At 37.4% G+C, this 27963-nt stretch overlaps 1 protein-coding gene across 9 annotated transcripts in view; it reads left to right on the top strand.

Annotated features, from left to right (window-relative positions):
* Positions 1 to 1687: 1687 nt before the first annotated feature.
* PAPOLA (poly(A) polymerase alpha) overlaps positions 1688 to 27963 on the top strand; it is a 50724-nt gene continuing 24448 nt past the window's right edge. For 4 of the 9 annotated variants that reach the window (XM_070477872.1, XM_070477869.1, XM_070477867.1 and 1 more), the window contains exons 1-10: positions 1688 to 1911; positions 15657 to 15842; positions 16256 to 16322; positions 19294 to 19375; positions 21108 to 21217; positions 21696 to 21749; positions 24070 to 24181; positions 24837 to 24926; positions 25017 to 25155; positions 26722 to 26794. In XM_070477872.1, coding sequence (XP_070333973.1) covers positions 1904 to 1911; positions 15657 to 15842; positions 16256 to 16322; positions 19294 to 19375; positions 21108 to 21217; positions 21696 to 21749; positions 24070 to 24181; positions 24837 to 24926; positions 25017 to 25155; positions 26722 to 26794 — 921 coding nt within the window. In that variant the 5' untranslated portion in view covers positions 1688 to 1903. Of the gene's footprint in view, positions 1912 to 13225; positions 13985 to 15656; positions 15843 to 16255; positions 16323 to 19293; positions 19376 to 20648; positions 20716 to 21107; positions 21218 to 21695; positions 21750 to 24069; positions 24182 to 24836; positions 24927 to 25016; positions 25156 to 26721; positions 26795 to 27963 lie in introns of those variants that run through there. The other 5 variants (XM_070477868.1, XM_070477866.1, XM_020899121.2 and 2 more) reach the window with 4 other exon arrangements.

The following is a 27963-nucleotide window of genomic DNA, read 5'->3' as shown; positions in this document are numbered from 1 at the left end:
AAACACAAGTCTGTCTCCAGACCACTGCTATTTGGTCCAATTGAGGGCCACATATATAATTTATATTCTTGTAGCAGTCAGAATTTTTAAAAAGATGTTTATTTGGCTGCATTGGAGCTTAGTTGCACAAGCAGGCTCTTTAGTTGTCACTTGCCTCATGCAAACTCTTTAGTTGAGGCATGTGGGGTCTAGTTCCCTGACCAGGGGTGGAACCCAGGCCCTCTTGCATTGTGAGCAGTCTTAGCCACTGGACCACCAGGAAAGTTCCTAGTAGTCACATTTAAAAAAGTAAAAAAAAGAAACAGTTGGAATTTTCATATTTTTAATGCATTGTATTTAAATCAAGATATAAAAAAACTGTCAGTGAGGTATTTCACGGGCGTCTCTTCATACTAGTATCTCTGACATCACATGTGATTTGTACTTAACATCATATCTTAAACGGACTAGCCTCATCTCACATGTTCGCAAGCCACCTGTGACAAAAAGCTACCCTACTGGACAATGTGGGTTTCAGACCCTTGTGGTTTTCCAGTCCCACTAAACGTTTGGTGAAAAAAAGGGAAATCTTTGGTTAGACTTCTTGAGAATTTACAAGGGCATATTAACATGTTTAAGGAATTTAGAACCTTAATTTTCCCTATTTGACTGCTCCCCCGCCCTCCATTAAGCTCTGTGTGACCCTCTTGGAATGCGTTCTAAATTCGAAGGAAGGAGAATCAGAGTTTAGTCAGTCTGGGGCATTCTTAAACGTTGGCTGGAGGTTCGGAGTGAACGCTTAGGGACAAAATGGGTCGAAAAAAACACAGCCTTGGGGAAACCGGAGGCGAAAAGGCCTTTGCTAACATTCCAAGGGTTACGGCCACCTATGTTTCTACTGAGTGACAGCTTTATTAGTGAGTTCCAGGGCCCCAATTGTCAAAAAAAAAAAAAAGAGAGGAAAATGAGCTCGTGTTCCCGAAGCCGCGGTCATCAGTCCTAGCCTTCAAATTTCTATTCACTCGACAGTTATTTCTCGAGCGCCTGCGTACACATTAGTGGGCAGAACAACTCCAAGGCCCCACGCTGAGTTAAACTGAGTCTAGTATGGCAGGAGAATCCTAGCTGCGCCGCTGTCTGCTGCAGGCTGTGAAAAGCACCCCTTTTACATTACCGCATTCAACAGGCGCCAGTCCCCCGGGAAGCAGGCAGACACTCACTCTCCAGAAAAGTAAGGAGAGGCTGAGTTACTTGTTACAATTCAGTGACACCGTGCCGAGCCCCGCGCTGGACTGGCTCGGGACCCGGGTGGTGGGCCCGCACGGGCGCCTCGGGCCCCTCCAAGCCCCTCCACCGACCAGTCCGAGGAGCAGCGCGACCTCACAATGCACCAGAAGCGACGACCCTCTCCGGGCCCTGCCACACACAGTCCGGGCCGCATCGGCGACGAGACCGGCTCGATAAAAGGAGACACCCGCCCCCTCCGCCGCTCAGAGAAACAACCCTTCACTTTTCTCACCCGGTCCCGCACCTAGACTGCAACCGCGGAAGGTGGACGGGATCCGGGCGGAAGTTGCTGGGACGCCAGCCGGAAGTCGCCGGGGGCGCCAGCGGACTATTGAACTACCCTTCCCTTGAGGCTTCGCGGCGCCGAGCGGCTGCTTCGCGCAGGCGCGCGCCCGGCGTGCGTGACGACGTCACCGGTTCTAGAACGTTGCTGTGGTAGCGCTCGGGCGCCATGTTAGGACGAAGGGGAAGGAGGAGAAGCGCTTAAAGCGGCGGGAGCGGGTGCGGGAGTGGGGTAGGACCCAGGGCTAAGGCAGGCCCCCGCCCCCCTCCCTCCCGCCTCAGTGGATCATGCCCAGGGCGGCAGCGGCGGCGGTTGCGGGGGGGAAGTGACTGGGCGGTGCCGGCGCAGGAGACGATGCCGTTGTAAGTGATTTGTATTCTGTTTTCTCTCGCATGCCGATGGGGCTTTGGGGGGCGTCGGGCGAGGGGGAGGGGTCGCAGGAGCCGGGCTCTCGCCCGGCCGGGGAGGCCGGCAGGACTGGGGCTCTTCCTGTTTCCTCTCTCCCGCTCGCCGCCTCACTTCCCCCTTGTGCTCCGTTCCCGCTTCCCCCCCACCCCACCTTTCTTGGCTTTGGCGGCTGTCGGGCCGGGGGCCTTCCCCTTCCGGAAAGGGCCGGAGGAACCTTTTAGCTCGACTTCTCGCGCCTGGTCCGATAATAGAAAGGAGGCGAGAAAAACAAACAGAAAACAACAACCCGGTGGCTAGCGGCCCGGGCGGAAGGCCCTGCTCCTCACGGGGTCTGCACTCGGGGTTCGGGCTTGGCCCCCCGCCCCCACCCCGGCGCCTGGCGGGCTTATTCCGCTGCTCTGTTCCCGGCCTACGTCTCCTCACCGTTTCCAAGTTGGCCCACGTCGTCCGCCAGTGTTAACCCACTTCCACGTTCTAGCTTGCATGAACGAGAGTCAGAAAAAAACCAAAACCCAGTTTTGAGCGTCGAGCCCCTCTGTTTGAAACCCCTATCCCCTCCACCCCTGCTCCAATCCCCTTCAGTCTTTCAGTCCCCAGAAAAAGGGGCATTTTGCCGGGCGCCCCCATCTAAAGGCGTTGCGTTACGTATTGCTTTCCCGGTTTTGTTTTGATAGGGTCGCCGGAGTTCTTCCTGCTTCCGTCTCTCTCCGTCTGCAGTATTAACTTTTTTTGTTTTTCTGATGCTAGACTTTTTCTTTCTTACTGTAGTTCGTTTTCGGCATTTAATCCCACTAGGCTTACATCTTTTACTTTCTTTCTCTTGTAGAGTTTTGGTGTTTTGTTTTGTTTTTTAAGTTTTCTTTTTGAAAGAATGGGATGTAATTTGAGAACTCATTGTTGATGGAAAGATTGCAGCCTTTTTTCCCTGCGTATATACACAGCAGTGCAGAGGCCTAAATAGTGAGACTGCATTTCTTCCATTTTTGAAGATTAAAGGGCAAGAAACGAAGGACTGAGGAGTTCTCTTCGTTATAGCCCCCAAACATGTAATTGACCCTTGAAGTTTTGTTTCAACGCAGAAGAGAAATTTTGGGGTTTCTGACACCTACTGTAGAGCCTCAGGTGTTTTTTTGCTTTTTTTGTTTAAGTCAAATCAACTTCTGCAAATATATGTGATTATAGTTTTGCAGTTTTATTTATGTACGTATACGTATGTGTCTGTCTTTACAGGTGAGGCTGTAACTTTGAAACAGGCATTAAACACACCTGTCGTACTTACACGATATTTTAGAAAAGAATTTCATGCTCCTTCTCACCCACTCTAGTCATTTTGTTAAGAGGCCTATCAGCATATTATTTCCGTAATGAGAATATTTGTTAGTTTTAATTAAATATGTAGACCTGAAGTCTTGTAATCTTCAAGGTCCCTGTTAATTGATTCTTCCTTTTATGGAACGATAAAAAGGGTTACTAGGAGAACCGAGTCTTAGCAGGATTTTTGTGGCATTTTTCAATTCATCAGCTATTAAAGTCAACCTTAATGTTTGCAGTAATGCTATATGACTCTGTTAGCTCACATTTTACTGCTGTTTTTGAAAAAGGACTTCTCTTTCTGATAATCCATCATGTCAGTATTAAACATTGATCAGTAATACGAAATGTATTCTTAAAGTGGTTTAATGAAGAAATAATTTATGTCTTTTAGAAATTGACAGTTCTTTTATACCTACTTTTTCCCAACATTGGGGAAGGGAAGTATACATTTCTTTTAAAGACCTAAGTGCTTCAGATTCTTTGAAAGTTAGTTCAAATGTTTAAAATGGGAGATACAGTGAAGGCAGCAGATTCCCACACATAAATATTGCCTTTTTAGTGTGTTTCTTGAAATGTGGACAGGTATTCATTAGCTGTCCCTCTTTTATTTTTAACCCTAAGTGTACTGTAGACCTTTTGAAATTAACTGGAAAGGCCAAAGACAGCCAAGTTAAATAGGCTCCCTGCCCCCCATTAATTTGCTTTCTTTGTTTTTCATGTTCTGGTGTCATTAATTTTATTTCATGTTTTGAATTGTGATTTTCAGACTATATTGTGTTCGACTTCCAGTTACATGTTCAGTATGGCTGTTAAAATTGTATGGGGGGTGGGGTTAAGGTATAGACTATAGATGAGTTGTCAGAATGGATGGAGTTAATACAGATTATTAAAGTTAGGTCATTAGAAAATCATTAGAAAACATTGTGAACAAGTCTCCCATATATTGTCCCAAAGCGTATCTAAATTGGACATACAATTTTGAAAAGCTGACGCGGTTTAAGAGCCATGGTGATGAAGTTTCCAAGGTTTTTGATAGTCTTCAGATCCATTAATACAGGATTTCTCATCTTGGTACTATTGATATTTTAGGCCGATAATTCTGTCATGTGTATTTTAGGGTTTTTAACAACATCCCTGACCTCTAGATTTTAGGATTCCCACTCCCTTTATTCTGGTCATGACAACCAAAAATGTGTCCAAATATTGCCAGGTGTACCCTGGGGGCCAAAATCTTGCCGAGAGCCACTGCATTAGTATAAAGTATAATACCTGTATGGGAACTATATTCCAATTTCTGCCTTAATCTGTGCTGGTCAGATCGTTTTTTTTTTTCCCCCCCAACTCACTTCTGGCTATCACTGGTAATGAAAAGACTTCAAGGAGAATAAACATTATCAATGATTTAACACTCATGCCACATTTGTAGGACATTATTGGAAGAGATATTTAGCGAGAGTTGGTGGGAGACAATAGCTTTTCTTCCAAATACTTGGGGTTGTCACAAAAGGGGGATTGGAGTAGTTTCATGTAGTGATAATAGGTAGAACTGGGACCTTTTGGTGGATAGTAATATTGTGTAGCAGTGATTTTCAGAGTGGCCTATAGAAGTCTGGACGTTGGGGGTCTTTTATCCTTAGAGTACATAAAATCCAAACTATTCACAGTGTTGAGATGTTGTCCTTTTTAGTCTGTTGGTATTTGCACCAGTGTAGGATAAAAGTAGTGGTGGGTAATGATGCTTGTGCTTTAGGAAGAATCAAGGCAGAGGTGCCTTGTACTTGTTGTCTTTATGTTATTTCACTACACATAAGCACACAGACACACAGTTTGAAAAAAGTCCTTGATGAAACAGTAAAAGTGTTAATTTTACTAAGACTCTTGACCCTTGAGTTTGTCTTTTAAATATGTTGTGATAAAATGGAAAGTACACATAAAACTGCTAAAAAGAAGGATGGTGGTTTTGTGAAGAGCTCACCTGGTTGATTTGTGAGCTAAGCTAGTGCTTTTCTCATGGAGTTCTGTTTTTACCTGAAAGAACAAGTAATGAACCATGATGTTCATACTTGACGATTTAGCATCTACTTGAAAATGGAGTCTGTCTTTAAGGAACACAACTGACAGTGTTTGTAGTCAGTGATAAAATTTGAGCTTTCAAGCAAAACTTAAAATTACGTAATGCTTGTTTCTGCCATTGTGAACTTGTCAGCCTCCCAATAATTAAAAATATTTCTGATTTGATTGATGGTGATATTAATGAACACTTTATTTTATTTTAATGAACACTTTGAAAATACTCTGTTTTTTAAAATGTGTCAGCATTTGGAAGGCAGGTGTAAGTGCGGGATGGACCAATGGATTTTAATACAAGAATACAAAGGGTTTTTTGCTGTGGTTTCTGCTTTCATATTGTAACTAGGCTTTAAGAAATTACCACTTGGGGCCTTTTGGTGGAGTATTAAAGAAGAATATCCACAATTATTTGAAAAGACTGTTAAAATACTCTTCCTTTCCAGTTACAGTGGTGTATTTCCAGGTTTTCTTCCTGTGCATCTACCAAAACAATTTATCAGGATTGCATGCAGAAGCAGATATGAGAATCCAGCTGTTTTTGATTAAACCAGAATTAGAGATTTGCAAAAATGTAGAATAGTGCTGTACTCACTAAATCTTTGGTTTTAGAAAACAATTATTTTTCAAAAAATCATTTATGTTGGCATATGATAGATTTCTTGTTACTTAAATGAATTAGCATTTAAAGAAATTTCTGTTGTAATCTCTAATGCCGTAAACAGTGAAGACAATCCACATAAACCTGAGCTTATTGAAGTCTTCATGAGTTGTGAGAGAGTCCTGAAAACCCCAAAGTTTGAGAACTGCTGATGTATAGTAACAGCTGACCACTGTCCCAGGCTGCTGTTTGCAGTGGTGGTGTCAGTGCGGCATCTCTGGTGGGTTTTGAACTGTCTGGAGGAATGGACACACCTGATACAAAGACATTTTTTTGTTGCCAATGAAAAACAGTGTATTAGATAACCTTTAAGAAGGGTAACATCTGAGAGATTTTGACTATCAGATTTTAAGATTTAGAGGTTTTGTAATGAGCTGCTTGCTGCTTAGTAATGCTGGTTATGGTTTTGAAATGTGATTGTCCTTGTTCAGTCACTCAGTTATGTCAACTCTTTATGACCCCATGGACTGTAGCCTATCAGGCTCCTCTGTCCATGGGATTTCCGAGGCAAGAATAATGGAGTGGGTAGCAATTCCCTTCTCCAGAGATCTTCTTGCCCCAGGAATCAAGCCTGCGTCTCCTGCATTGCAGGTGGATTCTTTACCGCTGAGCCATGGGAAAGCCCTTGTGATATTTCACTGTAAACATGTTTTCAATTCATGCTTTTTTGATGGAGAAGTTGGGAGGGAAAGTATTGGATCTGGGTAAATTTATAAGCCTGTTCACTTCCTACTCTCTGACCGCCCCCCACCACCTCCCCCTTTTAAGCCTTCTAGTTTGAAAATATCTTTTAAAATGTTTTGATTCGTCAGAATATTACATTTCTTGGCAACTGAACTACTTAAAGTTAACATTACAATTAAATTTCACCTTCAGTTGCATGTAGGCAAGTTTAGAAAAGCGCACTTGAGGTAAAATGAGGCCAGTTGGAGTCCCAGCTATTTATCACTTTTGGTTGGTGGAGGAGGCTTGTCTTTTATTTGGTATTTTCATCGTCGTGATTCTTCAGCAGCTTTTAAATGACTGTATAGTCTCAGTTTCTGACTCATGAAACAGCCCCATTGCAGGAGATAATAGTTCTTGAATGAACGAATGTGACAGTCTTTGCAACTATGCCGTCCGTGGAATTCTCCAAGCCAGAATGTTGGAGCGGGTAGCTGTTCCCTTCTCCAGGGGATCTTCCCAGTTCAGGGATCGAACCTAGGTCTCCCGCATTGCAGGCAGAGTCTTACCAGCTGAGCCACAAGGGAAGCCCGCTAAGTTGTAGATTGGAGCCAAATCCGAGTCTGGGTTCCATGTTTCATTTCTATCCTAGTACTGTAGCGTCTCCTGTGTGCCTGTTTGGTGTTCCCTCAACTCAGTGGGCATCTGTTGCTGTGTCTTGAGTATTCTTAGTTTTCAAGATAAGGTTCTTGAGAAATACTTGTTTAATCTTTGGATTGCAGGTCTGCAAAATTTTGTAGCATTCTGGTTTGAAAACTTAAGGATTTTGGGAAGAAGAAAAAAGAAATTTCAAATAGATAATCTTTATTCCTCTTCTGTTACAGAATTGTCTCTCAAATTTCTATTCCCTCTATATTTCAGAAACCAGCCTCTTGTATTTTACAGTCTTGGTAGTTTTTAAGTTTTTCTTTAAGAATAGTGTTCCTGTCACTTTGGTTATTAGGAGCATCTAAATTGCATATCCTGGCGTTAATGTGTATATTACTATGATATAATACGTTGTTGAATATTTTTTTCTGATACACTTATTAAAATTTTTTAGATTCTCTAGTTACATTTCCCTCATTTTCAATTTATGCTTGACAAATGCTGATGCAGGAATGCTAGAATTTGGCCGTTTCTGTTGTTTTTACTTCTTGCCCCTTTTAGATGGCAAAGGGACAGTTAGAAGTGCCCTTAGGAAAGAAGGGAAAATACCGGGCCTTTGTTACATTTGAGTAATGAGTGCTTTTCTCTGTATAATCAACTGTTTGTTTCCGAAGTTTGACCTTGGGATGCATCATCCTTTGTTCCCCCGGAGGCTGGACTGTTGCTTCATCCGTAGGTGCTCTGCTGCTTCCTAAACACTGGCTGGGTGAGCCACCTGGACCCCGTGTTTTAAGACTGTAGTCAGGTTCTGACTGTAGTTAGTACCTCTTACCCCGGCTGAAGGGGATACGTCATAGCCACTTAGAACAATGTCTTAGCAAATACTGTAAGCTTGCCTCTTAAGCTACTAGTAAAATTTAAATATATTCTAAACTTCTCGTGAAAGTAGATTATATTTTCTGTTAAGAATTAATATTTAGTGCACATTCAGATATTTTAGAGAGATCCCATATTCTTATTTTGTTCAGTGTCCTTTTATCCTGATTGAGTGGACACATTATGTTTAGGGTTAAGGGCTTTACACAGCAAATTATATAATTTATAACTAAAGGTTGTATATAAAGATATATAATGTGTTATTGTGATTTATCTGATTCCTTTCAAGGAAGGTAAGTTAAGCTTTCAGTTTTAACTTCACTGACTAAAACTAACAAGAAATGAGTATTTTTTGTTGACTCATATCTACAGTTTGAGGCAATTGGCCCTGTTGATAAGATGGGTCTCCAGTTCCAAATGTCCCATATGAGGAGGCAGGGATTCATCAGAAGCTTGAGCTTTGTTTAAATTGAGGGGAAAGTCGTTAAATTATTAACCATTTCCGAAAACACCATTGGTGATTTGTTGTCCTTTCCATTAGTGTGTTATCTTCTGAGACTGCTTTTTTCCTGTTCTCTGGTTGTTCAGAGTGCACACCTCCTTATCCTTTTCTTTTGGCATAGCCTTGATTCTTTCTTTCTGTATTATTTATTATAAGCTTTACTTTGCACCCATCTGTTGTTTAAAGATCTGAATCCCTGACCAAATTTGAGATTGTCACTAAGGATAGACTATCTTTGTATTCCTGATTTTAGTATTGTCTCTTATACATATTTGGGATCCTAATTCAGTAAATTGCAGCCTAGTAATATAGTTTTCTGGAAAAAATAAATGAGGAAAAGTGCTTTTAGGAAAGTTGGATTAATGAAGTTTGATAGATAACCTTGGATGCTTTACCAGTGCTCTAAAGCTGTAAATCATGATTTGTGTTTAATTTTCTATCATTACACTGAAGAGGTCATCTTAAAGTTTTTATTTCAGTTCTTTAAAATAACCGTTTGATTAGGATAAACTGCAGAGCCAATAATCAAAATGCTAATTATTTAAATTGAGCAGTTATTCGGTGTCTCTTGCTGTTGGGGAATGATTTCGGGGTGGGGGGGTTGGTTTTAGCCTCTTTATCATCACAAACTTAATGGTGAATAGTAGAATTCGATTTTCAACTTCTGTATGATTTCATCAACTTAAAAAATACTTTAAAAAATCAAAACAAAATGTTATAAGATGAAATTATTCCACCAGTCAATTCTGCTTGGTATATTTTTATGCATGTATAGATGTAATAGACATAGGTGGTTCAGATGGTAAAGAATCTGCCTTCAATGCAGGAGACCCAGGTTAGATCCCTGGGTGGGGAAGATCCCCTGGAGAAGGGCATGGCAACCCATTCTAGTATTCTTGCCTAGCAGGCTGCAGTCCATGGGGTTGCAGAGTCAGACACACTGAGTGACTGAACAACAAGATGGATGTAATACACAAATGATTTTTGAAGATATAAGACTGTATGTTGTGAAAGATGTCTGGAGGCTTAACGATTATAGTCAGATGCCTGAGGTCATACCCTGACCCAGTGAATTTAGGTCAGCCTTTCCTCTCTTTAGTTTCTTCATCTGTAAAATGGAAACAGGTAATAGAGTCATTCAAACAGTTGGCAATAATGTAAAGTGCTTGCCACACTATCTGGAATATCCTGAGGTTTCAATAAATACTATTATCATACTTAAACTCTGCAACACCTGACATAGCATCTTTCCATGCTCCTGCCTCATTCTTTTATATAGCATAGATGTAAGTTGTAAGAATGTACCGTAATTCATCAGTCCTGTATCATATTAATGGATATTTAGGTGGTTTCCAGTTCGTAGTGCACTGTAAACTGTTCCAGCGAACAACTTTGGGTATCTTTTGTATTATTCCTCTGAGAAATGTCACATTCTAGAGTCTAGGGGGGTTAAGAGAGGTATTTATTTACAAATACCAAGCATGGTGCCTTTATAAAGGATAATGCTGGAATGGGCACTGCCCATTTCAAGATCATTGTTGCTCTGCAGGATTTTGGGCCCATATTTGGCCTGTCTGTCTCTAATCCATTGTATTCCTACCCCATGAGCAGTAGAAATTTGTGCTTTACTGTACACATTTTATGTATTAAAAATGTATTGTAAATTAAAGAGGACATGTCTTCCAGTTTCAGGGCCTTCATTCTGAGTCCTTGTGTCCTAGTGAATTTGTGTAAGATAGATTGCTAGAGGTGAAATTGCTAGACATAGCTTTAAAAAAAAATTTGGTGAGTCCTGATTGTTTTTAAAAATTATATGCCAAGTTCACCTCCTTTGTGATGGATAAGAGTGCTGATTTTCTTTTCTTTTTTTTTTTGAGTGCTGATTTTCTTATACCATTGCTAACATTAAATGTTTATAATAAGTCTTTCATTTTACCAGATATACATCAGCCCTCTCCAGTCTGACAGAAAGAAATGATTGTCTTAATGTGCTTCCTTGATTTGCAGTGAAACTTTTAAAAAAGTTGATATAAGAGCATGTTAAGGATACAGGTTTCCCTCGCTATCCAAAAGAGAGGGGTCCTATGAAACCTTTTGTAAGTCAAAATGGCATAAAATGAAGCAGCAGCTACCTTACATGCATCTTGCTAACAGATGCACAGAATAAATTGAGATAAAGCATAGTAGCTCACAGACACAGTTAAAAGTTATAGCAGTTTGATAGTGAACATACATATTTCCTTGGGAAAGAAGGTTGGTGGTAGTGCCATTCTTGCCACTCAGGGTGCAGGCTACCTCTGAAACAGCTTGCGGAACAAACGAACAGTGTTTTTGCTTTTTGCCTTTTTTTTGTAAAAGTGAAAATCCTCCTTGGATTTCATTCAGTCAGTGAAAACAAAAACTAATGTAGTTTTTCATTGGAGTGTGGAGTGTTCCTTACTTTCGTCCTTTACTTGAAGTGGTCATCAATATACCATATCCGTGACTGATCATCCTTTGACTGTTTGAAAGTATGGCTGCATAACTGGTTTACAAATCATAGGAACTTACAGCATTTGAGTTAGCTTTATAATTATTGCAGCAGAGTGGTTCTTAATGTTTCACAGGGCAAGTATTGTTTAAACTGGATGCCTAAGCTTTTGAAACAAGTCTCTAGCCAAAATAAGCAGCCTACATTCATATTCCAGTTTCACAAAAATGTTGCCATTTCTAAGTACCCTGATTAGATTTAGATCCTTGACAGCCTAGCATGGGGAAGGGACAGATTTTTGTGTTTGGAAACTGGTCTTCTGTGACATAAATGTGTTACAGTATTTAAATTTTTAATTTGCCATCCAAAGCAGGGAAGAGCTTTAATGACCCCACTTAATAAAAGTGACACAACTAATGGCAGAGGTGAGGTCAGAGCAGCATAACTAGTAGAAGTGAAATCAGCTTTGCTTTCTCTTTATCAGATGGCTTTTGGGTTGAGAACAGATTTTGTGGACCGAGTTTTGAATGCCTTTACACCAGAAGTCATGTGGTTTTTACCCTGTTTTAGGAGGGTAATGCTTGGTAGCAGTGTGGATGGCAGACTGGCATAGCCAGGGAATAGAAGGAGTGGGACCAGGATGCCAAGAGTCAGAACAAGTATTGGAATGGAGTTGTTATATAAAATGTTGTTGAAGTTTAAAAAACAAGAAAAAAGTAAAGATGGGCATGTGTTGTGTGCAAGCTTTGCCTTGTTGTAAATTATTTTAAATATTATAAAGAAAATGCCCTATGCTATGAGAGAACTCTGAAAATATTTAGTATTGTGCTCTCTCCCTCCCTCCTGACCCCCAAAAAAGTAGAGTTGGGGGAGGAGTGTTTGCTGCCCTTTGTAACTTTGTGCATGTGTGCTCGCTCAGTCCTGTCCAACTCCTCATGACCCCGGTGGACTAGCCCACCAGGCTCCTCTCCCTTGGGACTTTCTAAGCAAGGATAAGGGAGTGGGTTGCCATTTCCTCCTCCAGGGGATCTTCCCCTTCCAGGATCGAACTCACCTTCTTCATTGGCAAGCAGATTCTTTACCACTGAGCCACTGGGAGAGCCCTTTGTAATTTTGAAGGGTAGGGTACAATTTATCTCTTGCTCTGATCTAGAAAGGATTAAGATTTAAAAGGGCTTTAGTCATATTTTGAAAACTGACAAGTTGTTTACATTAAAGGTGGATGAAGAGGATGGATCAGAGCAGAGGTATAATAATTTTTAGTACCCTAGAAAGTAGAGTACTAAAATAGTTCTTACAGAAGTACAGTGATTTTTGGATTTTTGTAGAGAACTTGCTGGATGGCCATCAGTTTTGCCCTTAAGAATTCAGGCAGTAGCCTAAAAGTAGACAACGAATATGTTCATGAGATGAAGGTGAACCAGTTATTCAGGAAAAGCACAAGCATTCTTTATATTTAAATGGAACACCAGAAAGAAATTTTAATGGATCACAAATACTATCGCTCTGTATCTAGTTTTTTTCCTTATTGTTTTATATAATTGTAGAAGTTATTTTTTTTAATAGTTAAGTCTGAAGAAAACTGCATATTGGTAAAAATGTCTCTAAAAAGTGATGGACTGTGGACAGATGGCTTCTGTGTTCAATAATTTGAGGAAGAGCTTTGCATTCTTAGGATTGATAGCTAGCTGTCTGGTGTATGGTTCCAGGAGAAATTCTGTAAAGGAGAACTTTTCAAATTACCCAACATTAGAATGTATATATTATTTTTGTTAGAAATAGGACAGCAGTAAAGAAGATGCTTAAATGTTTGTCCCTCTCCTTAATTTCTAATATTAAAATTAAATGTAAAAATTTGACTTCTTCCATTCAATCATAGCTAATGTTTCTACATGTCAGACATTCAGAGAATCTGGCATCCTAGAATCCGAGTCTAACTACTTGGGCTAAGCTTAAGCCATTTTTATTGGAGGCATAGTTGTCATGTACCTTTCAGAACATGCGTTTATTTCTTTCCTTTCATTTGGTTGTGATTTATTTTTATTTCTTTCATACGTGTTCTTGAATTAGTATATATTCTATATATAACTTGTATTAAATATGTATACATATAGAGATAAGTGATATATATGTTCTTTTTTGAATTACATGAGTTGAGTAAATCTGATTTTATCTTCTATGCTGTGACTACATTTTTAATAAACATTTACAGCTGGGGTATGATTTGTTTCCCCATGAGACTGTTAATGTGGAAACTAATGTAGATATAAACATTTTCCCCCCCAATTAAAGTAAGCAAACTTGGTGTGAATTTAGAAGTCTGAGCCTATATCCAGTATTTTTGGTAATATAGTTGAAATAGACAGTGGGCTTTCCTAGCATTGTTTTTTGTGTGACAGTGAAGAACCTGAATATTTGAGAAAGAAAAAAAATGAGTCTGCAAGAAAGTGTAATGCCACAGAGAATGAGCACCCATATTTTGGTGATATTCAAACTCAACTGGTAATGAATTTAGCCTCTTCAGAAAGGAAGAGAATGCAGATGAACTATTACTTGCTCAAAAAAGAAAAAAGAAAAAAATCAGTAGAGGTTTAAGTTAGGAAAACATGAATTCAGTTTATACTTGACTTGAAAGCTCTCATTGCTTGCTTGAACCAAATCTGGCTAGAATGAACTTTATTTTCTTTACTGGCTCTACTTACATTAAAATCCTTTATAAAAAGTATTTATAATCCTGGGGTGGTCATGAAGGGCTGTAGTTTACTTGGAAAAATTCATATGAAGCAATGAACAATGCACAAGAATTTAATTACGCTAAGATATGTGGTAAGTGTATTTTTTTACACTTAATATGTAATTTATCTGGAATCTATTAGAGCATGGTGGAAAGAAATGATTGGGCAGTTTTGAGGGCTACCTTTTTTTATGTCAGTTTTATGGAATATGAGGATAGCTATTTGTTGATTGACAAAAATATGTATTAACCAAGGTATTATGAACGTATTTACAGTTACATTAACTCCTATATTTTAATCATGTGAGATATTTAGTCTTTTGACAGTGCTTGGTGCTCATGTGGAGCCCCAGCTCTGTGAATTGACATCATAGTCTTGTATAGCAGTGGAGTTTATATTAAAGTTACTAGGAGAAAGTGATCTGACATAAATTAATTGCTATAAGAGATAAATCTGATTCATATTTATTCAGCAAATGTTACTGTAAGGTCTGAATTGAAATTGAGACAACGCATAACTTGTTCAGAAAGCATAAACTAAATGCTGTACAGTCTATTGACTCATTAGTAAACACTGTGGGCTTTCTGGCATTCTTAGGTGTTGTGTTGATATCAGAAGACAGTATAAGACAGTCCCGCCTAGTGTAAACCAGAACCCAGGACAGTAGTGAATGCATAATGGGACTTAGCTGCATAGGATTCCTGCACCTTATTGCTCTAGTAGGCTATTGTGCTTTAATTTAAATATATATACATATATATATATTTAGAACTTGGAAAGAAGTAGAGATATGTGTGTGTATAAAATAAGTTATTCCTTAAAGAACAGAATTTGGGGCAAATAACTGATTCAAATGTTAGCTTTTTCTCCTTACCTGGTTTTGTACATTATTTGACCAGGCAGTTTTTAGTTAATAATTGTGCTGCTTTAGAATCCCTGTCCATTGACTTATAAAGGGAGGGGAACAAAAACAAGAATTGGTTTAAAAAAAAAAAAATTGAGTCAGATTAATTTCCTAAACCATTTAGAACATACTAGACCTTTCCACTAGTTACGTTAAAATCCTGTTGGTTGTAAAAATCTAGAATTTCTCTTAAAACAGAAAAACATTTGACTAATCATTGTTAAAGTGTAAATCTTAGCAAAAATACTGTAACAAGCTTAGTGTGAATATAACTCTCCCCCTCTGGTTGTAAAAATCTAGAATTTCTCTTAAAACAGAAAAACATTTGACTAATCATTGTTAAAGTGTAAATCTTAGCAAAAATACTGTAACAAGCTTAGTGTGAATATAACTCTCCCCCTCCAAGTTATGTTTCTGTTATTTGCCTCGTTATCTATGAGTTTTATTCATTGCTAGTCAGATGTTAAGTTCCACTTGGGGAATCTCTTGTGTTGGTAAAACTTTTTGTATTTATCTCATCTCTTTAGAAATAACAATTTAACATATTTGGCCTCTTCAAGAAGTAAAATTTCTTAGAAGTTCACTGTATCTTTGATAGCATTTTCTTCTCTAGCAGTATATTTGATTGGATTCTTATTTATAATTTATTTAGATGTTTAAATAGTAGCAAAGTTAAAATCCTTGGAGTGGGAGGAGAACTAAAGTTTTCTTCTTGGTCATTTAGTTTTTGCATTACTTTTTGTTTTAAAACATGTTTTTGGAGTATGGTAAGGAATCCACTATGTTTAGAACTGCATTTTTTCTAGTTATGCTGATTTGTTTCAAATTGTGGAAATTTTTTGGCAGTAATTTTACCCAGTTCTGTTTGCAGTCCAGTTACAACACAGGGATCACAGCAAACACAGCCTCCACAGAAGCACTATGGCATTACTTCTCCCATCAGCTTAGCAGCGCCCAAGGAGACTGACTGCCTGCTCACACAGAAGCTCGTGGAGACTCTGAAGCCCTTTGGGGTTTTTGAAGAGGAAGAGGAACTGCAGCGCAGGTCAGTGTGTGTATGTTTATGTCTTCTTTTAAGGTACAGTTTTTTATTAACATAGTAGGCTAATTTTGAGGAGTTCTGTACTGAGAGTCAGAATTTTTCTCCCCAGTATATATCTGTTTCAAACAAGAATGATACCTTGAAAAAACTTTCCCTCTTTATAAAGTTTTGTTTCCTTTATTTTGGTTTGCAGTAATTTTGGTTAGTAGAGTACTACAGCATTGTCAGGAGAAAGACGAATGCCTTGCTTAGCTAAAAGATTGCTTTGCCCAGTGAAACAGTGCCTACATGTAGCTAACTACTATAAACTTTATTTCTGATAGCTTAAAAACTAGTTAAAATTTAGGAAGTTGCATGTTAAAAATGATCTGGAAAAGCAAACAACTTGATACTTGACTGATATCCTCTATCAACAGGATTTTAATTTTGGGAAAATTAAATAACTTGGTGAAAGAGTGGATACGAGAAATCAGTGAAAGCAAGGTAAGGTGACTTAATTGTATAGGAAGAAATTTATCAGCTGAACACAGCAGTTGCCTTATCTGTTCTTATCCGAGTGAATTTAGAGTCTTGAATGTTTAGAATCTTTTGTTTTAGACTGTTGACAATAGAATTTCTATTTGGTGTCTCGCTATTTTGAAAACAGGAAAAACTGAATTAAATTCAGTGATTTTATAAATACATTTTGATTGAACACTTCAAAGCTGAAGCTCTGTGATTACTTACACCTGTCAGAAATAATGTTTCCCTCAAAAGGTGCTTTTAAAAATGTATTAAATATGTATATTAACTATTTGAGACTCTTGTTACCTTATAAGGAATTCTGTAACAGTGAGCATTTTTAGACCTTCAGATACTAAACTCTCAAACTGAATATTTAGTTTATTTAGTTTTTTATAATACCATTCCTTGAGTTTCTAATATTTCATTATAAAGAAATAATACAACCGTTGAATCAATGACTAGGCTTCTGGTAAAGGAAATGTATTCTTAAAAAGTTGTGTAGAAGCCATTTTTTTTAAATTCCATAAATAGTGGTCATTTTTCCCGGGTAGTTGAAATGCATGTTTAGTCTATAATATAGTTGAGAAATTGATGGGAAGAGAACCAGAAATAGAAGAAAACCTGAGGCAAGGTATCAAGGTAGAAGAAAAGTTAAAATCTTCTAGCTTTAGTCAAATTTATAATTGTTTTCTTAGAGCAGTGTATACATATTTCAAGTAATTGAAACTTTAGCAGCCAGATTATTCAAAATTGAGGATTCTATGTGTACTACATATTTGTCATTGATAGAGTTTTGGTAAAAACGTATTTTGAAAAGAACTTCCTTTTGAGCTAAAGCAAAGGATGTGCAGGTTTAAGTATTTTTACTCATTTATTGAACATAGTGATTCTTCATTCTTGTGTAGAAACACAGCTTTGCTTTAATGGCTTTTTATTAGACCTTTAAGTTGAAAACCATAGACAAGGCCAAAACATAGATTTGTTTAATGTGAAACAAGAGTTCTATCTCATTGATAGTTTTGTTTCAGTAATTTGAATGCCTTGTTAGTTTCATTAACTGATAATTCTTGATATAATTCTTCTTCCTCATTTTCCTGAGGGTAACAAAAATTGTTTGGATTAATTTCATGTCTTGCCTGGTGACTCTGCTGGTAAAGAATCCGCCTGCAATGCAGGAGACCTGGGTTCGATCCCTGGGTTGGGAAGATCCCCTGGAGAAGGGAACATATATCCACTCCAGTATTCTGGCCTGGAGAATTCCATGGACTGTATAGTCCATGAGGTCACAAAGAGTTGGACACGACTGAGTGACTTTTACTTTTGCAATTAATGCTCATTCCTAATCACATTTGTGTCCTTTTCTCTGTAGTCTGTCAGTAGTAAATTGGTTAGAGAATGGGACTTTAGAGGTTAGGCTTTACAGGTTTGGTCTTTCATGTCTCTTCTCCTAGGGGGCATTTCTTCTTTTGTTGGTTTTATGACTTGATGCAGAATTCCTTATATTGACACTGTTGATACGGTTGAACCACATAGTTCTCTCTTTTGATCTTAGTTCCCTAACCCAGGATTGAACCTGTGCCCTTGCAGAGTCTAAACCACTGGACCACCAGGGATTCCTTATGTAGTTCTTTTTTAGGGATTATGTTGGAGGATATGAAAAGCAGCACTCTTCCAGTTGAATGCACTGCTCCTGTCTGGTCACCTCAAGTTGTGACAACCAAAAATATCTCCAGTTAAATCAGTAGAGAATTTTTACTGTATTAGTTACAATTAATTTATAAATACTTTTGGGAAAATTTATATAAAACTTGAATTTCCACTTAGTTTGATTTATTTGCCATCCTATATTCTGACATTTATAAAAAGTTTTCAGTTGAATTGTTTTTCTGTGATGTTGTATTAATTAAGAAACAAGAGAGTCCCTGAGCCTGTTACAATTTGTGTTTAGGGTTTTTGGAGTATGAAGTAACAGTTTGGTCTTTTTGGCAGGGTGGTGGGGAAGAGTGGTCTTTTTTATATTCTGCTACTGAATCAAAAGACTTCACTGAGGAATTAGAAAGGAAAGGGAAACAATGACCTAGCACACATGAAGATTTTGTGTGTGTGTGTATGGAGAGACATTATCCTTATCCCCAAGGGCGGTCAAGTAGTCTCCATAGTAGAGTAGTGCCAGGGTCAGGAAGATGAAAATCATCAGTAAGTTTAGTTTTGTTCAGAATCATCCCACTAAGCTACTAAATCATCCTACTGAACTATTAAGAGTAGCATTATTGACCTTAAAGTCACTCTTGATACAGTAAAATTACAGTCTAATGTACTGTGAGATGGGTTTCCCTGGTGCCTCAGTTGGTAAAGAATCTGCCTGTGTGGGAGACTCAAATTTGATCCCTGGATCAGGAAGATCCCTGGAGAAGGATAGCTGTCCATTCCAGTAATCTTGCCTGGAGAATTCCGTGGACAGAGGAGCCTGGTGGTCTATAATTACAGTCCATGGAGTGGCAGAGTCGGACATGACTGAGTGACTAACAAACACTTTGACTTTCACTGTGAGACATTTGATATAATCATTGAGTATAATCTCTTTTAAGCAATCAGAATATGTTTTTGTTATAATCTCATGTTCATGATTTATGCTGCACCTTGTCATGATTAAAATATGTGATTCTAACATTGCTTCTGTGGAATCACATGATCTTGACCACTGTCGTCTTTATGGCAGTTTCAAAAAATATGGCAAAATATTACCACTGATTAAAAGTTGAAAATCGCTTAAATTTCAAGTTAGGTTGATCTGTGAAGGCCTGGTATTTTGTAGAGATTATAGTTTGTTTACCTTGTATATAAATTTGCATGGAAAGTGTTTTGTTTTTTGTCTAATGTACAGTGTTACTTGAAATAGTTGCCTTTGTGTTCCACTGCAAAATGACTAATTCTTTGTTTGCTTCAACAGAATCTTCCACAATCTGTAATTGAAAATGTTGGTGGGAAAATTTTTACATTTGGATCTTATAGATTAGGAGTACATACAAAAGGTAAATACTGTTTTAATTATCTTGAGAAAGAATACTTTTTTAAAATTTTTAAAAAATTATAACAGCACATCTAAGTTACTTATGGTGTATTATGCAACTTCAGTTTGCATGGAAGTACTTCAGGAAGCCTAAATGTGATAAGAAGAATGAAATAAAGTGATGCCTTCTATACCCGTACTCTTCAATGTAGTATTGAGTAAAATAAATTTCTGTTTCTTAGTAGAATTAGCCGTATTTTCACTGTTGAGTAACCACATGTGGTTAGTGGCTATCATATTGGAAAGTGCACATGAAGTACAATTTTTGCCATTGGGGAGTGATTTGGGGCAGTGCTGCTCTGTATATTATTTGGTCTACCTGAAGAATATCAGTTTGGAAATCAGATCAAAAATGAATTAAAGTTTGGGGCAGGCGGGAGAATCTGTGGATTTCCTTGTCCTTTGTATTACAAAATCATGAAACATAGTTAAGGAAAAAACCAAAAAAATGTGTATCTTCAGTCAGTATCAATCACTAATAATATTTTCTTGGTTACATTTGTATGTTTTTCGCCCTGTGGGGAGAACATTATTGAGCTCTTTTTTTTTTTTTTTAAACTAAACATAGTAAGCTTTTGGTCTGCATGATCTTATTTATTCTTCAATATTGTTATGTAACAAATAGCAGTCAGAGACTTAAAGAGACAACTTGATTAGTTGCTTCCAGCTGTCTCCTGGCAGAACTAGGATTCTAACTCTGGCAGTCTGAGGCTGTAGTTTTCAACCATTAACCACTAGCCTCTGTTAAAATTGTCTGTCGGGGGACAGTCCCTGGTGGTCCAGTGTTTAAGACTTGGCTTTCCAGTGCAGGGGATTCGGGAGCTAAGATCTCACCTGCATCCTGGCCAAAAAGACCAAAGCTAAAAATATTGTAACAAATTCAGTAAAGACTTTCGGAAAAAGTTATCTGCCAGTCTAGTATTCTCTGTATTATGGCATTATTCCTTCTCCCCATCTCCCGCTACTCTGTGCCGGAAGCAGTGCATTTGCTTTGGATGAGTCCTGTGAACTTTATGTTCTTTTCTTCCTTCATGAGTACACCGGACGTCCTGCCTTCAGAATTAGTGCCTCAGGGATTGAGTCTTTTAGGAAAATGACTATGTTGACCTGATTTCATATTGATCTCTTCTTGTTATGATCCCAGTTACTGATTTTGATCATCTTTTTTTGTGTTCTCCTTATGTACTCGATGTTGGCCTTCTGTCAAGTCCTAAATGAATAGCAACTATCTTACCATGATCTGCCTCTTTGGATTCTTGCTGTTGGTGCTTCTTGAAGTGCATAGGTCTCATTTAGGTTCAGGTAGGAGCCAGGAAGCAGCAGTCATAATGTATGGAGAGTAACTGTATGCTTTTTGTTTCCCTGATGAGCGTGGTTGTGACTAGTGACTCCAGGATGTCGGGTGTGTTCTTGACTAATTCCTTCTCTTACCGTGAGAGTTCCCCTCTGAGTCAGGCTACTCTCACTCCCAGCTGACCTGGGCCACTGCAAACAGGAGTTGCTTTAGGAAAAATACCTCCCATCAATTAGGGCCATGTTTTTATTGTACTGACTGGTAGCTTTTCTTTTTGTTTTTTTTAAGGAAAGGGGTACAGTTTTAGAGGCTCATTACTGTCAAATACTGCCATGATAAGGTGCAAAATAATTTTCTTGTAATACTAAGTAGTAGTTGATGGGCCTAATTTTTTTTCTAGGTGCTGATATTGATGCATTGTGTGTTGCACCAAGACATGTTGATCGAAGTGATTTTTTCACCTCCTTCTATGATAAGTTGAAATTACAGGAAGAAGTAAAAGATTTAAGAGTACGTAAATGTTCTGGGTGAAAGGGGAGGAGTTTAAAAAGTCAGTTTAGTCAGTTGATTGAGTTTTTTATGGTGTAGCCATCAACTTTTTTGAACTCTTGTAGTTTGCCAGACCCTTTTAAGCTTAAGATAATACATGCTTGTATTTTATTCTTGTATTTTATTCTTTACAGCAGTCTAAAAGTCATAAATCTGTAATCCCATGTACAGAGTAGGAAATGAGGCAAACAAAATAAATACTAAGCAACTTGGCCATCATCATATATCATAGTAGCAGAGATCAAGGGTTTGAACCGAGGCTTGTCTGATTTAGGATTCTAGTGTCTTAAAGTATTTACTGAGAACCTAGTTTGTGTCAGGCATTGTAGTAAGTTGTATTTAAACAGTTTTAAGTATTGCATTTATTTAAGTGTACTAAAACTAGCATAATTCTAGTGTATAGTTTCAGAGACACTAAACTTACTTAATTTTCTCACAGGCTGTTGAAGAGGCATTTGTACCAGTTATCAAACTGTGTTTTGATGGGATAGAGGTAAGGTTCAAATAGACAGTTCTTACTATTGTAATTTTGATAGATGCAGGTTAAAAACTTGATTTATTTCAGAGTTTTGTGAGATGATGTGATATTAATAAGAATTTTTTTTAATGGAAATGGTAACCTGTTCTTTTATAACATTTTTAGTCTTTTCTAAAAAAACAGACTTGTGAAACTAGAAGTTAAAATACCGACAAAAATGTACTGACTTTGAAATGCTGCTGTAGAACAGTTTCCTTGATAGATTTTCCATATGCAGATTCTATGTACTTTTAGTCTCACTAAGGCAGTCCATGGGGTCACAAAGAGACATGACTGAGCAACTGAACTGAACGCAATATAACGATGTATTTTTGCAAACAGCACTTTTCCTTGACTTTCATTTAAGTGAAATATGTAAGAAGTTGAGAGAAAATTGTGATGTGGTGTTATGTGTGCTGAAATGTTTTCTGATAGGGAAGGATACTTGAGCTTAGGCTCTTGAGGTGATGTGCAGTTTTCTTCGCTGTTTTCAGCGTGTGTAATGACAGTAGTTGCAGCAAAGCTGACAGCGAAGCAGCTTTAGTATTTGTTCTGTTACTTCCGCATACGTGATGGTGCTGGACCACCACCGATAGTAATTACAGTTGTAAAGTTTTGCGCAAAAAGCGGTTTCTGTAATTGCTGCATAAGTACCTAATATATATGACTAACTTTAATAAGTTGACACAAAATGTTAAATTTGGTAAAGGATTATCAAGTTCAGGCAGTTTTGATTTACTAAAGTGAAAGTCACTCAGTCATGTCCGACTCTTTGCAACCCCATGGACTATACAGTTCATGGAACTCTTCAGGCCAGAATACTGGAGTGGGTAGCCTTTCCCTTCTCCAGGGGATCTTCCCGACCCAGGAATCCCTTCTCCAGGGGTCTTCCCAACCCAGGAATCCCTTCTCCAGGGGTCTTCGCAACCCAGGAATCCTGCGTTGCAGGTGGATTCTTTACCAGCTGAGCCATACTTACTGTCAGTTTATTAAATATGCAAAACAACCTATAACGTGGGTGATGCCTTGCTTTCCCAAGATTTTTTTTTTTTTTTTTGTGGAGACCCGCCTCATTGTGTGTGTAAACTTTTCAGAATGGAGACAAAAGTCAGATGGTTAGTTGAAATATTTAATGTGTGTGTTACCACTGAGTTGCTTTTTGAGTTTACATTTTTCCTCCTTTGAGCATGTAGTCTTTATTGAAAGTGAAGTCTGTCAGTCGTGTCTGACTCTTTGTAACCCTATGGACTGTAGCCCCCCACGCTCCTCCATCCAGGGGATCTTTCTGACCCAGGGATGGAACCCAGCTCTCTTGCATTGTAGGCGGATGCTTGACAGTCTGAGCCACCGGGGAAGTCTGCAGTCTTTATTATTTCTGTCTAAATTGGGGGAGAAACTAGATTTTGGTATCTGTATTATTGGGAAATTTAGACTATACCAAAAACTTAATTTGTGTAGTTTTTTCCTGATCTTATAGGTAGGTGCATGTTTAAATGATTTTTCACAGTAAGCTCTTAAAGTATACCTTTTTAAAGTGATTTTATAAAAAGACTTGTTTCTCTAGCAGCAAAGTTCAGAACCATGAAATCATGCCCTCAGGAATAATTACGAAATCTGCCGAGTTTTCTTTGCTTCCACCTTTCCTTAAAAAAAGGAGAAAAAAAGCAATTTTGTCAGTAGCCAGTTTTTGTTTCTGTTAGTTAAAACTAAGTTGGAGAAATAGACTGTGATAGTATAAATACATAAGTTCATAAATGCAAGAAGCTTCCTTTTTACTGACATGTTTATTTGGGTCACATGTAATCATATTAGCCTTATATTTGGGAACCTTTCAGCATATGATCAATACACAGTTCATGTATTAATGGATGGAAACTTAAACGGTTAACTAATTAATCCAGTATGTATGCATTTAGCAAAGGTAGTGAATTAAAGTTAGTAAGTATGGTTAAAGTGATGGGTAACTATTTATAAAAGTTCTGTTTAGTATTACTGTGTTTTAAGATCTGATTAAAATACCTATGGTAAAAATTTTGTTTAAATTTTTGGAATTGTCATGTTAACAGCTGATGAAAAGATTCTGGTTTTAAGGAATATTTTCTTTTTTTAAAAGAAATGTCTTAAAACTAGTTTGGAAAAGAACATGTTTGGAAAACATGCACATGTATAACTGAATCACTTTGCTGTAAAGGTGAAACTAATACAACATTGTTAATCAACTATATTCCTGTATAAAATAAAACGTTCAAAAAATAGTTTGACAGATACAGAGGGTTAAACTTTGTTTTTGTTTTAGATTGATATTTTGTTTGCAAGATTAGCACTGCAGACTATTCCAGAAGACTTGGACTTAAGAGATGACAGTCTGCTTAAAAATTTAGATATTAGATGTATAAGAAGTCTTAACGGTATGTAAAAGCATATTTCCTTTTACACATAATAGCAGTTTTGGTCAAATGTGAAACGGCTTTTAACTCGAGTTTTGTAATGAAGCTTTTAATAGCCCTATTATTTATCTGTAGTGAGTCATATAAAATGAGCTTTTTTACTTAATAGTTAAGATTGCAGTGATACATTTAGTAATTTGTTGTATTCATCGGTGTCTTGCACTGTTATTTCTTTGCTCTCTGGAACTTTTAAATACCGTCTGACATTTGTACTCTTGATGGTGGTTTAGGTCTCACTGTGTAACTCTGTTTAGATTTTGATCCCGATAACCTTGGTAACATTTTCATCTGTCTGCTGCATTTGAACACTTACTTTACCATTGCTTGTTACAGTGCTCTTAAAGAACAGTTCTTAGAAACTTCAGTGGACCACGCTCTAGGCAGTGTGTCTGAACTGGAAGACATTTTAATTCTGGGTTGAAAGTTTGAGATGGCAGAGTACAGTTCAGATTCTTTGGTTTAGGGTAGTGCTTGTGGTGCCTCTTTATTAACATTACTGGTTTTACCAAGCAGATTTTTATTTAATTTGACATTAGTCTCAGAAAATTTAAAAGAAATACTCTCATTAAACCTTTGATGATTTAATTTTTTTTTTCTTTTTACTCCTATTGATCAGGTTGCAGGGTAACCGATGAAATTTTACATCTAGTACCAAACATTGACAACTTCAGGTTAACCCTGAGAGCTATCAAACTGTGGGCCAAACGTGAGTTCAGAATTTGTTGGCTAGCTTATTAAACATGTTTAAGCTTTTGTTCAACACTAACTTTTCCTTTTTGCTTTTCCCTATCAACAGGCCACAACATCTATTCCAATATATTAGGTTTCCTCGGTGGTGTTTCCTGGGCTATGCTAGTAGCAAGAACTTGCCAGCTTTATCCAAATGCAATAGCGTCAACTCTTGTACATAAATTTTTCTTGGTATTTTCTAAATGGTATGTGTTTAGATTATATTAAAATAAAATTGATTGTAGACACTGAAGTTTAGTCTTATTTTTATGACATTTCTGCAGCTGGTCTCAGATTCAAATTTAAGTTCACGATGCAGCAGTGTAGATAGCCTTGGGGAGATCATGTTGTATATAGTGACAAGCCTAATTCTCTTCCTTTTGCCAGCTTTCCCAGGGTAGTGAGGCAGGTGCTGTTTGTACTTCCATGAGTAAACCTCCTCTCCAAATAAACTCTGAATTTTAGCTGTAATGTTTGCTAAAATCCAGTGAGTTGATAGGTTGGGATATTAGTTACTTTGGATAAAACTTACCACCTCTTTTAGAATTCTTCTAAATCTGTAGACCTTTAGTTTCTCGTGGTTGTTTGTTTTGCTTTCAGCTGCCCATTCATCTTTGGTAGAATATTAAAGATATAAATGTTTATATAGCTTTTAAGGATAACTAAAGTGCTTGAAAAGCAATTGATTATCCCTTTGAAATTAATTAACAACCCAGGAAAGGATTTTTTTAAAGCTCTTCCTCATTTAAGCTTGGTCACATTTGTCAACCGTTATTTAAGTAAGATAAAAGATTGCTATTTCTTATTAGTTGCTTTGACCCAAAAGGTTAGAGTTCTTGGTTTTTAATCAAATTGATCTGAAAGCTTTGTCTTCCCTATTTGTGTCAACCTCTCTACCTTCTCCCTCTAAAATAGTGTTTTAGTTGTTTTATAAAAATTAAGAGTTATCAGAGACAATTTATAATTAGAGCTTTGCCACACTTTTCAGAACACACCCTGTAATTTATGGATTTAATAGCACTTAATTATATATAACCAAAATTGGTGAGAAAAATGTCAGAATTTCTCTTAATGCTGCATGTACATAGCAAGTAATAGTTTTAAGAAGCTAATCTTGATACTGTGTGGTGCAGTCCATGGGTTCGGAAAGAGTCAGCACAACTTAGTAAATGAGCAACAGCAACGATCTTGATACTAAAGGTGCCAACTGTTTTCCAGTTTTTAATCTCTTATATAAAGACTGAAGTAGATAACTCACAGGACATGTCTTTAAAACAGTGTGTTCACATCATTACTCATATTCATGTTAATAACCTTTAAGTCATGAAATAGAGATTATAATTATTCATACTTCTTTGCCTATAATGAATCAGCTTTTCATCCTGGGTTGTCTTTGGAGCTAGCATAAAGATAGGATTATAGGATTTATGTCTGTTCATGGGAGATTTTATCCTGTTCAGCTTTGAGATGAACACATCAGATTGTCTTGGGGTAGTACTTTTTAATTTGAATAGTGCTTTATCAGTTCTTTGAGAGGTAGAGAAGATGTTTGACTTCAGTCTTAAGAAAGCTACCAGGTGGTTGGAGTTAATTTCATAGAGAAAAATTAATCCAAATAGTCTTAACCTCAACAGAGGAGTAAAAAGTTATGTGTACCAAGAGTGCAAAATGAATGAAGAAGAATCACATTCACAAATGCTGTATGTTTAGCAAAATACGTGTAGATGGTAATATCCAATAGTCTTATCAAGTGCTACAATCTTTTTAAACAGGGAATGGCCAAATCCAGTCCTATTGAAACAACCTGAAGAATGCAATCTTAATTTGCCTGTATGGGACCCAAGGGTTAGTGTATTATTTTTTCCCCTACAAATTCGCACTGTGCAATGACGAGTAGAAGCCATCTGCGTAAACTGAGGGAGACTTCCCATTCTGTTACGTATGAGTGGACATGTTCGTGTCACACTTCGTTTTTAATCTCAGCTAGAATTGTCCTCTGGTGTGAGAAGCATAATTATGTACCCTGGAAACCACATTTAATTGTATGTAGTTTATAATATCAAGGTCACTAACAATTTATATATAGAACTACCTTGTAAGTCAAAGTTGTGTGGGCATTTGTGCTTAAAAAAATAATAATAAAAAGGATACTAAAAATCCCTGTATTTTTTTTTATTCGATCTAAATATTCTGTTAAAATTGGGTTATTGTAGGAAAACTGTTGCTTAATGTTTAATCATGACCGATAACTTCTAAGCAATATCACTTCAATTACTATGATGTAATTGTAAAAATTGGTTTGGCGAATTCAGATTACAAAAGCATGGTTGGGCTGAAGAGGAGCCTCCATTCTGCTTTTTTGGAAGTTATGACCTTCACTGCTAACTCAGTTTAAATGTTAACAACATGCACTTTATTAATGGATAAAAGAAATTTAGGTTTGTAAGGCTTTCTAGGTTTATAAAATTCTATTTACATTGTTTTATTTTTTCATTACAATATCAAAAATATTTTCAGTTTTAAGCCTTGTTAATGACATCAAGTTGTGTACTTTCAGGTTTTACAAACCTCAAGACATTTAATTTGGGAAGGATATGAATTTACAATTTTTTCTGTTAAAAAATGCCACTTTTATCATTAGTTATATGCATTAACAGTTATTAAATTGTTTTGTTATCTTTTAAAATGATACCGACATGGATAATGTAGTTGTACCCTGTGTTAATAAGCTTCTACTGATAAGGGTATATTAAAAACTAAGTTTCCAGCTTGTTTAAAATTCATTTTACACAGAACATGTTGTAATGTGACATTTCTCAAAAATGTAATTGTGTGTGCATCCCTATTTCTGTTGTTGACAAAAGAAAAACTGAACATCAGGAGGTGCCAGTTAGAACCTTTATTTTGCTCAACAGGCTCACTGTTTCTAGTAAGGTCACCAAAGTAGCCATGCCCAAATGATTGAAACAACCCATTAGTTAAGACCAAATCACAGTTTCTGTAAAGAATTCCTT

Source organism: Odocoileus virginianus, chromosome 16 (assembly GCF_023699985.2).
Source record: "Odocoileus virginianus isolate 20LAN1187 ecotype Illinois chromosome 16, Ovbor_1.2, whole genome shotgun sequence".
In the NCBI taxonomy this organism is placed as follows: domain Eukaryota; kingdom Metazoa; phylum Chordata; class Mammalia; order Artiodactyla; family Cervidae; genus Odocoileus; species Odocoileus virginianus.
This window is presented reverse-complemented; position numbering and strand designations above follow the sequence as displayed.